Source organism: Sus scrofa, chromosome 8 (genome assembly GCF_054392235.1).
Source record: "Sus scrofa isolate SSC_HxYL_T2T_F1_AM1 chromosome 8, Sscrofa_HxYL_maternal_Yorkshire_Landrace_v2.0, whole genome shotgun sequence".
NCBI classification, from domain to species: Eukaryota; Metazoa; Chordata; class Mammalia; order Artiodactyla; family Suidae; genus Sus; species Sus scrofa.
The window spans coordinates 94,209,638-94,227,966 of NC_139390.1; the positions used below are offsets into that span (position 1 = coordinate 94,209,638).

The following is an 18,329-nucleotide window of genomic DNA, read 5'->3' on the forward strand; positions in this document are numbered from 1 at the left end:
TTTTTATTTTATTTTTTTGCTTTTTTTAGGGCCAAACCTGTGGTGTATGGAGGTTCCCAGGCTAGGGGTCCAATCAGAGCTTCGGCTGCTGGCCTCCATCACAGCCACTGCAACATCAGATCCGAGCCTCAACTGAGACCTACACCACAGCTCACAGCAACACCAGAGCCTTAACCCACTGAGTGAGGCCGGGGATCAAACTCGAAACCTCATGGTTCCTAGTTGGATTCGTTTCCGCTGCGCCACGATGGGATCCCTAAACTTTATTTTTAAAAAATCTTACATAGGCCATTCAGCTTCAGGGACCATTTGATTTCACTACAGCTGAAACTTTTCTCCTTACACATCTGAATCATGATGGTTTGTAAGGTGTCTCTAAGCCCTTGGGGTCAATTATAGTGGTTACATTGCTGCTAAACTTTTTTATAACAAACAGAACCTTTTACTGTGCCAAATATCAATTTCGGTTTCCAAATGGTTTCATTTTCAAATCCAAAAGGGATTGTTTAATTTTATATTTGTTAGTAACACATTTTGCTTTACAGTCTAAAACCATTTTACATATTATCTCATTTGATCCTCATAACAACGAACCTTGGGGAAGATAAAGTAGATATTACTGTTTTCATTGCATAGACGAGAAAAAAAAAAAAAAAAAACAAGGCTTAGAGAGAAATGTGACTTCTCATGAGTCACCAATTCAGCTAGCAAATCTGAGTATGGAAATCTAGATCCCAAACTCTCCGGAGAGAGCTCTATGCCATGAAAGTAATGAATATAGTATGTACTGCTTCACTTTCATTTTAGCAACTTTAAAGTTTTATATTTTGGTAAAAACCACAATTTCAAGAGGAAGCAGATTTATCTCTTAACCATGAGAATCCTATTTCTGAGAATCATCAGTCTTGGGATCATGAGAAATAACTTAGACACCTGGTTCTACTGGTGGCAATATAATTTAATTGTGGTCAAAGTCAAGGACATTTTACAAACTCTGACTTTTGTAAAGTGATGGCTAATTTATTCTCATGTCTCACAGTACATACCGAACATCAGATCTGAGAGTCTGGGACTGGGTTTGTCCACTTGAATGTGGGTCACAGGGAATAGGAATGAAGTTCAGGGTCATGCTGGGGCAAGAATCCTGAGTGGCCATTCACAGTATAGACTGGATGCCACCCCCATTCTCTATTTTGTGAGTGTCTTTGTCCCAAATGCTTCTGAACTGGCATTTTCCCCTTCCACCCAGTTATAATCTGATTAGAATGGAAAATGTTATCCTCTGTCCCCGTCTGCCCCTTCAGCAGGTAAAGAAGAAGGTCATGGAACTGTTATCAAGGACAGGGTACAAATTTAAACGAACATTCCGTTTTGTGAAAACAACTTTAAAAAATGTCAGCGTGGGTGTAATGAGATGGATATACCCTGCCTAATGAGAAAGCAAGAAAGCATGCAAACTTGGTTTTGATGACTTTAAAAAGAATGTTGATATTTTTTAAGTCAGAAATACTGGGAACTTAAAAGGTAATTAGGTACAGTTTTAGAAAAGGAAAGTGAGACAAATCTAATTTTCAGACATTTGGTTACCGAGGTAATAGAAGCAAAGTCCTTTTGAATTTGTTTTTGTTTGGTTGTTGTTTTTTTTTTTTTTTTTTTTTTTTTTGCTTTTTTAGGGCCGCATGTGTGGCAAATGGAAGTTCCCAGGCTGGGGTCGAATCGGAGCTACAGCTACTGGCCTACACCACAACCACAGCAATGCCAGATCTGAGCTGCATCTGTGACCTACACCACATCTCATGGCAATGGTGAACCCTCATCCTCATGGTTCCCAGTCGGATTTGTTAACCACTGCACCACGGCGGGAACTCCTTTTTTTTTTCTTTTGAATTTGTTGACCCCACATTTCTCAGAAGCTTCCGTTTACTAAATTTTCAACAAGCTCACAAACCTACCAGATTTGCTTCCCAAAATTCCAAGCTCTGGTTTTCTTTGAGAACAAGGCAAACTGTCTGGATACACACTTAAAGTTATAAACATAGAGGGCACAAAGTCTGAGAGCTTCCAACACTTGGCTCATCAGAAACACTAGAGAAAGAGAAGAAGGGAGGGAAGGGGTGTGTGTGTGTGTGTGTGTGTGTGTGTGCGCGCGCGCACGTGGAGGAAGGAGAGGGAGAAGCTGAAGCAGAAGGATGGGGGACAATTGATGGGGATTTGTAATCAAACCCAATTGCAACTGCAAATCAGGAAGGACGTAAATATTCGTGTGATTTCTCTTTCATGCTAGAAAGCATCTGGGATTTGGTACAAGGCTTGAGGCTTGAGATTGGAGTTGTGTTCTGAAGAAACGAGGGGGACTTGAGAGGGCTGAAAGAGGTAGCACGATGAATCTCAATGTGACATGTAAACAAAGGAAATGAGTAATTGAAAATATCCTGTCTGTGTATTCATTTTCTGCATACACGGACAAAGGCCAGGGTATGAAACAAATAGTTTCGGCCTTACTGTTACTTTGCTCTATTAAAAAAAAAAAAAAGTAACATAGAAGTATTTCCATAAATTTCATAAAATTCTATTCAAGAAGGAAAAATACCATACTGTTTTTGTCCACATTGGAAAATTCCTTTTCAAATAGTTTGGGTAAATTATTGGGAGACGTGTCAGAGGATTAAGCTTTCCTGGTTAAACCTAGAAAGTAAAACCTCATAAAATGATGCCTTTGGAGCAGATTTTGGAGTCAAACAGTTCGAGACAAATATTTCAGTGTCCCATTATAAGAATGATTTCTTGACTTTTAGGCTTGAGGTTTTCCTTTTCTGGGAGAACTGCCCACATCGGCCTTCTCCTGCCCTTCCCCAGGATGTGCAGACACAGTGAACTAAGCTCTTCCTGCTATAAAAAAGACTGTCCAGAGCAAGACTGCCCATCAGAAATAGAGCGCCCACTATGAGTATAATTTTCAATGTTTTAGTAGCCACATTTAAAAAAGTAAACACAGGAATTCCCTGGTGGTGCAGTGGGTTGGGGATCTGGCATTGTCACTGCTGTGGCATGGGTTCAGTCCCTGGCCCAGGATCTTCCACATGCTGTAGGTGTGGTCAAAAAAAGTAAAAGTAAATAGATGAAATTAACTTTATTTATATATTTTATTTAACTCAATATATCCAAAATACTATTAAGTTAACATGTTGAAAGCAGCTCTCTGGCCCCTTTCCTGTTTGGCTTCTTCTGTTCCCCTCTAACCTTTAAAGAACCTAATTAACCTGTTGATTCTTTTCCTAGATAAAAAGAAGCAAGAATAAAGAATTAAGCAGTATAAAAATGACTAGCTCTCTTCCCCCAGCATCTCCCTTAGCAATCCTGCAGGCAGATCATGGAGGTAAGGTAAACTGTAGAGTCAACCGGTCTACATGCAACAAGTAAAGTGGCAAATTTAATAATGTATCTAAAAGATGCACAGCCATATATATGTCTAATTCTACCTTAACTTTTTTCAACCTTTTCTGTTGTGATAAAATACTTATAAGATTTAATTGTTTTATTTATTTATTTATATATTTGCTTTTTAGCACCACACCTGTGGCATATGGAGGTTCCCAGGCTAAGGGTCAAATCAGAGCTGCAGCTGTCAGCCTACACCACAGTCACAATAACACCAGATCCGAGCTGCATCTGCCACCTACAGGGCAGCTCAAGGCAATTCTAGATACTTAACTCACTGAGCAAGGCCAGGGATCAAACCCGCATCCTCAAGGATGTTAGCTGGGTTCGTACTACTGAACCACGATTGAAACTCCCGATTTAACTGTCTTTTAAGTGTACAGTCTACCTCAACTTTTAAAATAATTTGTTGAACAGTTACTAAAATACCAAATATCCTTTTCACTCAGAATGTTCATATAGTTTTCCCACTGCTATAGATAAAAGAACAAGAAAGGAAAGTTTCAATGTGACTGTAATCTTTTTTTCATTTTCAACAAAATTACTAAACTACTTTTGAAATACAAATCTGGGGAATCATTTCCCCAGCATCTAAGAATCTCATAGACACTGAACTCAAAAACACTAAGGGAAAGGTCTGAGAGATCGGTATCTGATGAACAATAGCTGCTTTATACCTTAAAAACAAAAGTTAAGGAAAAAATTTATAAGCAATTTCTGTTGGTTTTGTAAATATAGAAATAATATTTTAGTTATATTGATGATGTTAATATGGATTTTACATTTCTCCATAAAGATGAACATATGCTATAAATTTTCTTTCACTCATATGGTTTCCTCAATTCTTCATAAGTAAATAAATACAAATGGAACTGGAGTATTCAGAATAAAATAGAGTCAAATAATCCAGTAAACATATTTTTGAAAATTCGATTTCATCTACAATTTTATGTTCAGAGTTGAGTGAATTGTACATGAATAATGTGGTATTAACTCTTATTAGAAAAACTTAACTTTTATATATTTTTGTTCTTGTTGTTGTTTTTGTCTTTTTAGGGCCACACCCTCGGTATGGAGGTTCCCAGGCTAGAGGTCCAATTGGAGCTGTAGCCGCCAGCCTATGCCACAGCCACAGCAACTATGAATCCTAGCTGTGTCTGCGACCTACATCACAGCTCAGGGCAACACCAGATATTTAACCCACTGAGCGAGGCCAGGGATCGAACCTGCATCTTCATGGATGCTGGTTGGGTTCGTTAACTGCTGAGCCACGACGGGAACTTCTTAACTTTTATATTTTGAGTTGTATGAACTTAACTTTCCTAAAACTTTCATATTTTTGAACTCTATATAATTTTTACTACTTCATGTTGCTCTGTGCAGATGACTGGGTTTTTATGAATCCTTTGAACTTAGAATGGTGAAGTAAAATAAGAAATTAATTAACATGCTTATTTACTGAGGATGGGTATTTGTTTCCCCACGCCCCCGCAATTCTTTGCTCTGGGCACACCTAAAAGTCAGGTCAGCATCGTTTTGCTTCCATGGTCACTCCACAGCTGGGATAACTGGGATAAATATGATTTCTCACTATCTTAGCTGGCTTGAAATGACCTACTGAACTTATATCTAAATACGAAAAAGGTCAGTCTAGAACTAAATAATTTGCTGTGCTGTTCCTCTGCTCATCTTTGCTGCCGTGTTAACATGTCACCTTTTTTTCTAGGATGTTTTTTCGGCACTGGCCATTTCATGGATTTGCTTTCTTTGACAGTATTCCAATGAGTTTTTGTATTTGTTACTTCATAAAAATAAAGATTTTTTACTTTAGCTAAAGATTTCTCTCAATAAAGAGAAGAGTATCCTACTCTCTCTTTAGAAGTTACTTTACCCTCTACTCAGATCTGCCTGTAATTGTGCATTCAGCATAACAGTAAAGTGTAAATGCCTACTGTAAAAGATAGCAAGCGCTTCTTTCCTCTTGCAGGTCCTTCCTTCCTTCCCTTCCTTCCTTCTTGTCTTCTTAAAAATTTATCTTTAATTTTATTTTTTCTAGTTTTATTAAGATATAATTGACATATAACATTGTATAATTTTAAGGCATGCAATGTAATGATTTGATATATGTATATACTGTATCTTTCTTTTCCTAGTCTCCATTCAATTTAAATGCCACTGGATTCAATGATAGCCAAACAGCCCCAGCAAAATTTTGGACTCAAAAAGTTAATGCATGGAAACTGCAGCAATTGAACACTATCTATAAATTTACAAATCTGTCCATCAACAGTTGAATGGATAAAGAAGATGTGGTACATATACACGATGGAATACTACTTAGCCATAAAAAGGATGAAATAATGCCATTTGCAGCAACATGGTGGAACTTTTCTTATACTAAATGAAGTCAGAAAGAGAAGGACAAATACCATATGATATCACTTATATGTGGATCTAAAATACAGTACAAATGAACCTATTAACAAAATAGAAACAGACTCACAGACACAGAAAACAGACATGTGGTGGCCAAGGGGGTAGGGATGGACTGGGAGTTGAGGGTTAGTGCATGCAAAGTATTACATATAGAACAGTATATATGCATATATTGCATCTATAAAAATAACAAGGTCCTACTGTATAGCACAGTGAACTATATTCAACGTCCTGAGATAAACCATAATGAAAAAGAATATAAAAAAGAATGTATATGTATGTATAACTGAATCACTCTGCTATACAGCAGAAATTATTATTATTATTTTCTGTCTTTTTAGGGCCACTGCCACCACATAAGGAGGTGCCCAGGGTAGGGGTTGAATAGGAGCTGTAGGTGTTGGCCACAGCAACGCCAGATCCGAGCTGCATCTGTGATCTACACCACAGCTCATGGCAACGCCAGATCCTTAACCTACCAAGTGAGGCCAGGGATTGAACCTGCTTCCTCATGGATACTAGTCAGATTCATTTCTGATGAGTCAGGAAGATAACTCCAACAATGTCAAATTCTTAATCCACAACACAACTCATTTTACTTTATAATTTTATCTATCCTCTTGTGTTTTAAAACTTTTATTTTATTATTATAATTATTTTGTCTTTTTAGGGCTGCACCTGTGCCATATGGAAATTCCCAGGCCAGGGGATGAGTTAGAGCTATAGCTGTCTGCCTACACCACAGCCACAGCAATGCCAGATCCAAGCCGTGACTGCAAGGTACATCGCAGCTCATGGTAACACCAGATCCTTGACCCAATAAGTGAGGCCAGGGATCAAACCCGCATCCTCATGGACACTAGTTGGGTTCCTTACTGCTAAGCCACGACAGGAACTCCCTGTTTTAAAACTTTTTAAAAACGTCATGTGTTGTTTTTGTAATGAAGAAAAAGGCAACTTTAAGCCAACTTTTTCCTAAAAAATTAAATCTTCAGGTAAGAAAGGATAAAATTCATATTTCTGTTTCAGGACCCTTAATTTGGGGAAAGGTATCACAATTAAGTAAAACAATCTCTGTTTTAAGATATTTTCCCACATTTTGCTCACATTTGTTAACATAACAAGGAAGTTCCGTTTTTATCATTTATTTATGTTCTAATAGTTATCTGTTGAAGCTTTCTCTAGTTTTTACTGTTTACAAAGGGACCTACTTTCTCCTCATTCATGCTGGGTAGTAATAAAATTAATCCTTGTGAACCTATTCATTTTCTTTCTCTACTTAGGTAACCAAATAAAAATGCAGACTTTGTAAATGGGCTCTGGAATTCTCTAGTAGAATGTGAGCCACTTTAAGGTTTGTTGGATTGTGAACTGGGCTCCTTCACCTACCTCAAGTCACAGGAGAGCACGGGTTAGGGAGAAGCCTGCCTGATCACCCTTCAGTCTTGGAGATGACAGTACTGGGGAGGTGGAGCAAGGAGGAAACTGGACTGAATGTTGAGAACAGGGAGTCTGCCGCCAGCCTTCTTGGATTGCCTCTCTGGCTCCACTACTCACTTGCTGGTGGTCTTAGAAAAGTTGTTCTACCTCCAGTTGCCTCAGTTTCATAATCTGAAAAACAATGATAATTCCTTCTTGATTGGGTTGTTATGAGCATTAAAAGAGACAATTAAAAGAAAGTATACATTTGATCAACACTATTAAAGTGATGCTAGGAGTTCCCATCATGGCTCTGTGGAAGTGAACCTGACTAGCATCCATGAGGATGCAGGTTCGATTCCTGGCCTCACTCAGTGGGTTAAGGATCTGGCTTTGCCGTGAGTTGTGGTGTAGGTCACAGATGTGGCTCGGATTTGGCGCTGCTGTGGCTGTGGTGTAGGCCAGTAGCTACAGCTCTGATTCGACCCCTAGCTTGGGAACCTCCGTATGTGGTGGGTGTGGCCTTAAAAAGACAAAAAAATAAAAAAATAATTTAAAAAATAATTAAAAAAATAAAATGATGTTAAATTTCAAAAGCATTTTGTTGCTATTTAGGACTTTGATCACATATAAGTACAGATACTATCAGTTATTATATCTCGTCATGGACTTGTGAATATTAATTTGAACCATTGGACTATTTTTATTTCCTTCTTTCCTTTACATTATGGGGGTTTCTAGTCTTTCATATAGATTAACAGTATTTTAAAACTCTCAACTCCTCATTTGTTCCATTCTTTTCTGTCTGGTATTCACACTTTAATTATGGTTCTCCTCTGACCTTTTCACCTCCATATTTATTGGCTTCTTATCCTGGCCTCAAATTTCCCTCTCTCTTTTTGCTTAGCAGTCAGTGTCATTGGCAGATATGGAAAGTCTGTTAGACACAATGAGACAGACAGGAAGAACTGGATACAGGAGCCACAAACTGGAATTAAGGGACTCTCTTGGCAACCAGTGGAGAAAGGATTGCCTGGAGAGGGAGACAGGGAACACAGCCAGTATCACTCAACCATCTGCAGTAGTGCCTGCTATGTTAGGCAGAACAGGGATGCCAAACAGAGGCGAGTAGGGCTGCAAAGTGGCAACAGTGCCCTACAAATTTTGGGGACTAGGACCTGAGACTGGTGTCAAGGCTGATGAGAGGGCAACATTTTTCATTCTTGATTTTTGGAAATGTACGGTTGAAACAAGGCTGCCTTTTGTTTTTTGCTTTTCTTCAGTTACACCCAAGGTATGCAGAAGTTCCCACGCCAGGGATCAAACCTGAGCCACAGCAGTGACCATGCTGGATCTTAACTGCTAGGCTACCAGGGAACTTCCTACTGTGTAACTTTGAACAAGTGGTTTAACTTCTCATACCTACAACATGAACTGTAGGATAGGATAATTATACAAATCTTATAAGATTAATGAACACAAGTATCTAGCTGTATACTAGTAGGGGCCAATATTATTATTATTATTTATTTATTTATTTTTTTGTCTTTTTGCTATTTCTTTGGGCCGCTCCCGCGGCATATGGAGGTTCCCAGGCTAGGGGTCTAATCGGAGCTGTAGCCACTGGCCTACGCCAGAGCCACAGCAACTCGGGATCCGAGCCGCGTCTGCAACCTACACCACAGCTCACGGCAACGCCGGATCGTTAACCCACTGAGCAAGGGCAGGGACCGAACCCGCAACCTCATGGTTCCTAAGTCGGATTCGTTAACCACTGCGCCACGACGGGAACTCCCCAATATTATTATTTACCACTACTAAAATAACGCCATACACTCTAATTAGCTGACCAGTATGAAAAAGCTCCAGAGAAGAAAGCAAATAAATAATGGGAAAAACAAGGCTTTTGGTTTGCGCTTCTAATCTTTAGAGTGACCCAAGAAATGAATGGAAAAAAAAATTTCTATTAACTCATTTTAACTTAGTAGCATGGAAGATAGAGGTAAATGTGCTTGAAAACTAGTCAGCCTACAGACATGGAAATTTATTTCAGATCTTTCTTCATGGAAGATATTTATCTTTGTGTTTTAATTAATTACTACAGCATTTATCCTGAATTTTATTAAGAAACCAATTTCATTCAGAAATTTTAAGGATTAATATAATCTTAAATCACTAATAAAATGTCATGTACATTTCATTTGGACTTTTAGTTTTTAATGAAGATAATGAGGCAAAATCTGCTTTAAAAAATTGGCTTTAACACTGAAAATATCAGAAATCCTAACCAGAATAAAGTGTAATCCATCTTAAATGCTTCAAATATTTTAAAACAGCAATATGTTATTTAAAAGTAATTCATTTGTGGATAGAATTAGTAAAGTGCTTCCAACTAAAGCACTAAAGAGAAGGCTGCTTTTTAAATATATCAAGATCTCAAATTATGAAATGGCTTAAAGTATTTATTTTACTAGAAAACATTACATGGTAAAATTATAAATGAGGATTTGGCTTCCCTTTTATATTAAAAATTTTATACTTTCTGCTTGTTCTACCTGATTGCATTTGATGGTACAAATTTTTTTCTCAAGAACAATCTCATTGGATTCTGGAAACTTAACATGTTCCTGCAAAATTATTTTGGTTTTCATCATCCTCTTAGGCAGGCCTCTTATAACTTATTTAATATACAATATTGAAGAGATTCTGATTCATAAAAGGCAAGAAGTTACCTAAAACAGTTTTGGGACTGGGTTCCTTTGCAGACCCATGGCATGGGACAGTTATGAATAATTATCTTTAGAGAAGCCCAGAAAGGGGTGGTGGAAGGGATGGGTACAGTGGCTCACCGATAAGGTTGGTTAACACCAAAATATAAACGGGACAGTTGCCCAGAACTAACTATTCTTTAAAGAGAGATAAAAGAAGAGATTTTTTTTTTCTGGCTGTTCTTACAAAGTCTACATAGTTCTTGATAACCTGGGATTTGCCTGCTTGCAATGAGGGAAACCAACAAGTTTAAAGACTATGTCAGTCACTCAAAATTCACCACTGTGGAAGGCCCTAGTGATAGCCAGCTTCTAACATGGCCCTAGTGATCCTCATTTTTCCATGTTCACGTCCATGTAGTGCCCTCCCACACTGAGTTGGGAGTGGTTTGTGTGACCAGTAGAATAGGGCATAAGTGATGGTGTGTGACTCCCAAGGCTGGTCAGAAAAGCAGCACGGGGAGTTCCTATCATGGCTCAACAGAAATGAACCTGACTAGCATCCATGAGGACGCAGGTTTGATCCCTGGCCTTGCTCAGTAGGTTAAGGATCCGTCAGCTGTGGTGTAGGTCAGTGGCTACAGCTTTGATTTGATCCCTAGCCTGGGAAACTCCATATGCCCCAGGGTGAGACCCTTAAAGTAAAAAAAAAATAAATAAAAAATAAAGGCAGCATGGCATTCTCTTGTTCTCTTGGATTACTCACTTTGAAGTGTTACAAGTGACTAAAACCTTATTTCATCAACTATAACTTAAAGCGTCTAAGGATGCGACCAAGAAAGAGAATTTCCAATTTGGGAGGACAAATGATTTACTGGCTACCACTTGCTCGAAGAATTTAGTCTTCTCCTGCGTTCCACCTGTTGTTTATCATGCTCACACCTAAAGGGCCCTTCTCCCATTTAATAGTCTGATATAAAAGTGGGGAAAATCTCTTCTCTGGGCTAGCCTCTCATACTGAAGACAGGTTGAAATTTAAAAAGAGACTCAGATAATTAGAGAAAACAAATGAGAAATAAACAGAAAAGAAGTACAAATGCATTCTACCCAGTACATGTTGCATATAATCTTATTAATATTTAATCTATATATACTTGCATGTAGATGAATATAAATGCACAGAAAAAAGTCTGGAGGCTAAAATGCTAAACTTTTATGGTTGCCTGTGGAACAGTGGAGGTATGGGATGGCTGGGTATGTGTCGGGTATGAGTGGAAAGAAAACCAGAGAAGGAAAGCAGATTTGGCTTTTTAAAAAATCTATTTTGTATTATCTGAAAATTACTGATGAGAATGTATTAATGAAACACTTGTATAATTAAAAAATTAACTGTAATATTAAAAAAGAAGCAAAAGTAATCTAGTTATCACATAGAGATCTATTCTGTAATCATGCTAGGATTGCTGCTCATATCAGCCCTTTCCTTCTGAACCTGAGGTCTTTTGAATGCTTTGCTCAAACTTTCTGGGTTCCTTACTTCACTGGCTTCTGTAAGGGATGTCTTTCCAAGACTATCAAAGAGCTGCCTCAGAGACATCAAGTTGGGCAACTCCAAGGCCAATCTCAAGAGAGCAGGTTGCTCTCTTTCCTACTGTACCAGTCAATCAGTAACACTAATTCTGGGTAGCAAACCACCTCAAAACACAACACTCTTTTTTTTCTTTTTCATTTTTGCAGATCACTGGCTTCAAGCTGGAGATAGTTCAGGACCGCTTCATGTATCTCATTCTTCCTGTACTAGCAGACTACCCAGGCATATTCTTTACATTTCGAAAGGCAGATGTGAGAGAGGCAAGCAGCAACATGCAATACCCTTCCTAAGGTGAGGCTCAGAACTGTCACACTGTCATCCATATTCCTTTGGCCAAGAGCAACTGGCCAAAGAATGGAGTGGAGAAACATTCTGTCTCTAATGAGAGGAACTACAAAGCCACATTTCAAAGGGTGTGCACGGAGCAGTGAAAAATTGGGAACACTAATGTTATTCACCACTGTTTCTGCCTGGGACTTTCCAGCTTATTTCCAATTGACAGTAGGGGAGCTATATTTCTTCTCGTGGTAGTTGGAAACGGGAATGATTTGACCCAGCAGGCGAGATCTGTTCCTATCCACAGAAACCAGGCATTGTTGTTGCATGCTCCTTAATATGCCATGTTATTGTCATGGAGATGCAGTAGTACTGATTATTAATCCCTTACAAATATAAAAAAGGACAAAAGTTCCCTTAAGTGGTCGGTTATTTTACAGGAAATAGGGGATTAAAAATACTGCCCTGGAACGGGTGCTATTTGTAGTATCCTGTTATGAAAGGTTTGAATGTTCTAAGATTTTATACATTCTTTAGTTTAAAAAGGTGCCAAGAGTCGCCATATTTTAGAACTCAGGAATCCATAAAACTTCATCAATGTTCAGAGGATCTCTTTGACTAACCTTTTCTGCTGTCCAGATTTCCTCTCTGTTTAAAAGCAACGATCCCCAGAGTTGCTTTTTTAGAAAGGAAAGAAGGAATCCCGAGCCCTGCTTCGTATCACCCCTCTACATAAACAGGCATCAATAATAGCTTTGAAAAAAAAAAGAGAAGATCATTAAATTCTTAGGCTCTTTAGAGACTTAAGTCAGTAGGGTAGGGCCTCCTGTGGTTCTCTGACATTTGAGACCTATTCTAGGGTTATTTCTGTGATTTCCCATGTTACTTTCAAGAACAACTACCGCTTACATTCCTCAGTTTCTCCTTCGCTCAGGACTGGTTACGAAGACCCCAAAAAAGTAGGGCTAGAGCCCGGAAACGAACCTGGGGAATACAGCGCCACGTCCACTAGCGTACAAGAGTCCGAGAGGAGAGCAGGATTAGTCCCCACACGCACCGGGACAGGCACTGCTCTTTGTTAAACAAATATAAGAAAAAGCAGCGGCAGTGGTTGGAGGGGAATATATTGAAGCGCTAGTATGCATAACTGTGCATAAGAAAGGTCATTAATGATGCACGCCAAACACTGGGCAACCCCGGGCACCGTGTCATTGGCTTTTGTGCACTTGAAGGCGCGTGAATGCCCTGCTCAGAGGCTCCCCTTTGTGTGAAAGTGGGGAAACCAGAAGCATGCACCTACTGTTGGGTTTTAATTTTTGAATTTGTAGGCACTTGGACTAAAATACTCTTGCACCAACACACTCCCGCATTCTCGCATCGACAGTCGTCGAGCTTGAGTTACTTCTCCGTTCCTCGGCGGCCGAGGGAGGACCGACAATGGCTCGGGGCGAGCGTCCGCAGCTCCGGGGGCAGCGCCAAGGGGCCGCCCGCCGCGCTCCGCAGCTGCGCGCTGAGCCCCACCGCCCGCCAGTCAGCAAACGCGGGCACCAACCGCCGCGCGGCCCGGCGGTTGGGCGGGTGGTAATTTCTGGGAATGGGGCGGGGTCCGCGGGGGTAAGAGGCTGGGCGTTTGCTAGCGAGTTGAGGAAGGAGGGTGAGGAGGAGGAGGAGGAGGAGGAGGAATGGGCGGCGCCGAGAAGCCCGAGGCGGGCAGGGCGGGGCTCCATGAGCATCACGGGCCGGGGAGGGGCCGGGGGCGGGGCAGGCGGCGCACTCCAGCCCGCCCGCGCCCCCACCCTCCACTTAGCCCAGGCTGAGGAGTGGAAACCGGACTGACCCGGGCTAAGAGTTTCCACAACCCAGTAACTGTCAGGCTGCCTGAGTGTGGAGCCGTCCCTGGAGGAGCAGGGTGGAAGTCCAGAGCGGGGGTGGGGTGACAGCTGGGGCCCGCGGGGGTCTTCAGAGAGTGGCGAGAGTGTGTGCGAGCGGTCCCAGCCGGCGGGGAGAGGCGGGCGGGCGCTGCAGGTGCACGCGCGGCCGCGCCACCCCCACGAGCCGGCCAGTGCTTGAGAGCCTCCGCGCCAATCCCGGGCTGGGGCCGGAGCCAGGAGCGGGATGGGGGAGCCCGAAGCTGGGAGCAGCTCTAGTGGCGAGAGTCTTTACCTGAGAAAGCAGGTTTGGGAGAAGTTAGAGGATACCGGGCGGGTGGATTCGAGTGAGCCGCAGAGGCTTGTTTGGCGGGCTGGTAGGGGCCAAGGGCGACGGGGCCCCACGGGGTATAAATAGCCGGCCGGGGTTTGACAGGCGCAGCAGTGACTGGCGGTGCCGCCCCCCCTCGCCGCGTGGGGAGGGGAGGAGCGCTCGGAGCGAGCGGGGTGGGGGAAGCGGACTCGAGTGTCCTGGTGGCGGCGGCAGGAGGCCGAGTGGGAGGAGCCGAGGCGGGGGGTGGAGGGAGGGGAGCAGGGCGAGGGCGGGGGCCACCATTGCTCCCCGCGCCGGGCTCTGTGTCGCCGCCGTCGCCTCGGCGGTTGGGGGGTCGGTGGAGCGGCGCGGGCGAGGGGCTCTGCGCGGGGCGGCGCGCCGCTGTTTTGTCTTTTCTCCCAGCGAAGCGGCTCGGGCAGCTGGGAGGCCCCGGCTCCCTCCGGACGCCTGGCCAACGGCGGCGGGGACTAGTCCGCGGCCCTGCTGGGAGAGAAAGCGAAGCGGAGGTCTTCCCCGGCGACGCGGAGAGCAGGTAAGAGCGCGGGCCGCCGATGCTGGTGGGAGGGAGCGCGGAGGGTGCGGCGAGAAAGCCTCGCTGTCCCGTGTGCCGCCGCCTCCCTCCGCGCCCCCGCCCCGCGCCTGTGTTGTTTGCTCCCGGGTTTGCGGAGGGTTTTCCGGAGGCTGTGGCGGTGACACTGGACTGGCAGCGGGGGAAGGGGGCTGAGTGCCCCCGGGCAACGGTCGGGGAGGAGACTTGGAGAAAGGGGAAGGCGCGCGGCGCGCTGGCCTGCGGGGAGCGCCGGGCGCGGGGCAGGGCTGAGGGAAGAGGTTACGGACCCCGGCGGGGGGGGGGGATGGGCCGCGCGCAGCTGGTCTCGCTGTGTTTACATCGCCGCGCGAGTCACCTCGGCCGAGAAGCGGACTGAACTGACCCGCCTTATCCCGCGGGGAGGCCAGGGCGGGGGTCCGGCTCCGGAGGAAGCGCGTCCTGGGAGGGTCTGTAGGGCGGGAGGCTGCGGCCGGCGCCGGGGCAGGGCGGCGAGCTCGGGGCGGGACCAGGGAGGCTCTGGCCGCGTGGGGTGGCGTGGAGGGCTGGAGACCAGTTTCCTTCTCAGTCGGGCCTTTTCGCCGCCTCTTACCTTTCCTTCCCTCCGCTACTAGCTGGCAGGGCAGGTTGTACTCGGTCATTCTTCCATTCTCGCTCTCCACTCCGGCCCGCTGCTGCCACTTCCCCTATTCCCCCGGGAGTCGGGAGGCAGGGCTCCGGTAGGAATCTGTTTTTTAAACAAAACAAAAACGGGCACTTTAACACGCGCGTCCAGTGACCGCCTTCTGGACCCTCTCTTCGCGAAGCTAGCCCTCAGAGACTGTGCTCCTGGATGCGTGAGGAACGCGGGAGGAGGACGATGAGGGCCCTGCTGGGGCTGGTACTGACTGCCGGAGCAGCTTTGCGAGCCAGGCAGCACAGTCCCCTCTCTTGCTCCACTTGGGCATTTTTATTTCATGTCAATAAAGGACAGAAAATATTCCATTTCCCCGAGATCCAGATTGCCCAGTTTCTAATGTTTCTCCTGTGCCAGCATCCTGGGCTCTCTTTTTTTTTCTAGGAGCTAGCTACAATGCAAAATAGTCTTTAAGTTCTTAATACTTCGTTAAGTGAGTGAGAGGGGGACACTGTGTTGTAAAACTGAATTTCACCCCCATTCTTGTGTTCATGAACATTTATTTCAGCTGTGTGGTTTAAATTTTAATCCGGTGATGATAGAACAGTAATCTGGTGTTTGGTAATCAGATTTGCTTTTCTTTTTTATCTGTGAGTTTATCAGAGAGGTAAATTATGCGCTTTGTGTAGTGCCATAATCACAGAATAGTGCCAGAATGCACAGAAGAACGTATGCTTTACTAAGATAGAATTGGCTATTTGAGTTTCAGCATTTCTTCTTTTCTTCAAAAGGTAGAATGACTTTTTATAAGACTGAAAACTACTGAATTACATCTAAAGAGATTTAGAAATAAAGGTTAAATATAGTGTAGTGCAGTTTACACAGTGAGTTCATATGAATATTGTTGAGACATCTCCTAGTAAACACTAAGTAGAAAATTGTTATGTCTTGGGCATTTGAAATTTGAAAATTTAGTGTCAGCCTTTTTAAGCTTAGCAACTGAACCGATTCCTTTGATCATCGCTTTTCATTTCAGACATATATACTCATTTACAAAATGATCGAAGTAGGGTGGAAAGAATTTATAGTTTTGAGATTTTTCTATGCTAAGTAGAGAGATCTGTGACTGTGGCTGTGGTAGGGCCTTACCAGTGTTGATGGCTTTACCTGTTCACAGATTGTACACCAGGGTTTGTTATTTTTGATAGCAGCTTTATTGAGATATAATTCACCTAACATTCATTGCACTAATTTGAAATGTACAGTTCAGTAGTTTTTAAAATACTTACAAATTTGTGAAACTATCACCATAATAAATCTTAAAACGTTTTTATCACCCTGAAAAAGGAACCTCATACCTATTAGCTGTCATTGTCCATTTCCTCCTGCACCCGCCCCAAACCCCTAGACCTAGGCAATCACTAATTTACTTTCTGTCTCTATAGATTTGCCTGTAATGGACATTTTATATAAATGGAATCATACAAAGTATGATCTTTCATAATTGCTTTCTTCGATTTAGCATAGTGTTTTCAGAATTCATCCATGTCATACCATATGTCATTATATAGCTTCTTTTCAGTGCTGAGTAACATTCCATTATATAGATATACCACATATTATTTATCCATTAATTAGTTGATGGAATTTGAGTTTCAGCCTTTTAGCTGTCATGAATAATGCTGCAATGCACATTGTGTACAACTTTTTTATATATGGATGTGTTTTCATTTCTGTTGGGTATATACATTTTTTTAAAAAATTAGCTTTCTGAGTTATTTAATACCAAAAATTAATTTTGAATGCAAAATTTAATGATTTTTTTTAGTAAATATATTGTTAAATTATCATCACAAGCCAGTTTTAGAACTTTTTATCACTTTCATATATTCTCTCTGGCCTGTTTGAGGTTAACACTTATTCTCACTCCTGGCCCCAAGCAACCACTGATTTTTGTTTTGTCTCTATAGATTTGCCTGTTCTAGATATTTCATGTAAATGGAAACATACAGTATGTAGTCTTTTGCATCTGGCTTCTTTTGAGTTACTGTACTGTTTCTGGGATTCAGCCATATTTTACCATGTGTTGGTATTTTTTTTACCACTGAATAGTATTTTATGGTATCATTATACCATAATTTATCTGTTGACCTGTTGATGGGCATTTGGATTGTTTGTAGTTTTTGACTTTTGCAAATGATGAAGCTTTAAAGCTTGAGTACAAGTTTTTGTGTGGCCATATGGTTTCATTCTCTTGGGTAGATGCCTAGGGATAGAATTGCTGGGTCATCTGTTTAACTTTTCAAAAAACAACCAAACTGTTTTCTGAAGTGGCCTTACATTTTATATTCCTAACAGCAAGCTATGAGAGTTACAGTTTTTTCACACCTTTATCATCACCTTTATCATCTGTTTTGTTATAGCTGTTCTACAGGGTGTAGAGTGTTTAACTCATTGTGGTTTTAATTTGCATCTTTCTTAAAGATGTAAGATGTTGAACATTTTTTCTTTTTTTTTCTTTTTTTTTTTTTTTGTCTTTTTGCTATTTCTTGGGCCGCTCCCGCGGCATATGGAGGTTCCCAGGCTAGGGGTCTAATCAGAGCTGTAGCCACTGGCCTACGCCAGAGCCACAGCAACGCGGGATCCGAGCCGCATCTGCAACCTACGCCACAGCTCATGGCAACGCCGGATCCTTAACCCACTGAGCAAGGGCAGGGACCGAACCCGCAACCTCATGGTTCCTAGTCAGATTCGTTAACCACTGCGCCACGATGGGAACTCCGACATTTTTTCATATGATATTTATTCCTGTATCTTTTTGAGTGAAATAGCTATTCAAGATTTTTTTGTCCATTGTTGTCTTATTGAATTGTAAGGGTTTTTCTTAAAAATTCTGGATGCGAGTCCTTTCTTAGATACATGATTTACAAATACTTGCTCCCAGTCTGTGACTTTTTTCTTTTCTTTTTTTTTTAATTGGACTCTTGAAGCACAAAAGTTTTAATTTTGATGGAGCCAATTTCCCAGTTTTTTTCTTTATACATCGTGCTTTTGTTGCTTTAAGAACTCTACCTAGTCCAAGATCTTGAGGATTTT

At 42.3% G+C, this 18,329-nt stretch overlaps 2 protein-coding genes across 25 annotated transcripts in view; one reads left to right on the top strand and one right to left on the bottom strand.

Annotated features, from left to right (window-relative positions):
* The window catches only part of LOC146400950 (uncharacterized), a 74,845-nt gene extending 59,587 nt beyond the window's left edge, over window positions 1-15,258 (bottom strand). Inside the window, exons 1-3 of the mRNA XM_084971132.1 lie at window positions 14,032-15,258; window positions 12,492-12,621; window positions 7,264-7,485 (exon numbers count right to left, since the gene is read on the bottom strand). Coding sequence (XP_084827258.1) covers window positions 14,056-15,258 — 1,203 coding nt within the window. The 3' untranslated portion in view covers window positions 7,264-7,485; window positions 12,492-12,621; window positions 14,032-14,055. The remainder of the gene's footprint in view (window positions 1-7,263; window positions 7,486-12,491; window positions 12,622-14,031) is intronic.
* The window catches only part of ELF2 (E74 like ETS transcription factor 2), a 104,422-nt gene continuing 100,434 nt past the window's right edge, over window positions 14,342-18,329 (top strand). For 21 of the 24 annotated variants that reach the window (XM_021101562.2, XM_021101571.2, XM_084972861.1 and 18 more), the window contains exon 1: window positions 14,342-14,602. The gene's annotated coding sequence lies outside the window, so the exon portion shown is untranslated. The remainder of the gene's footprint in view (window positions 14,603-18,329) is intronic. The other 3 variants (XM_021101563.2, XM_021101566.2, XM_021101584.2) reach the window with 1 other exon arrangement.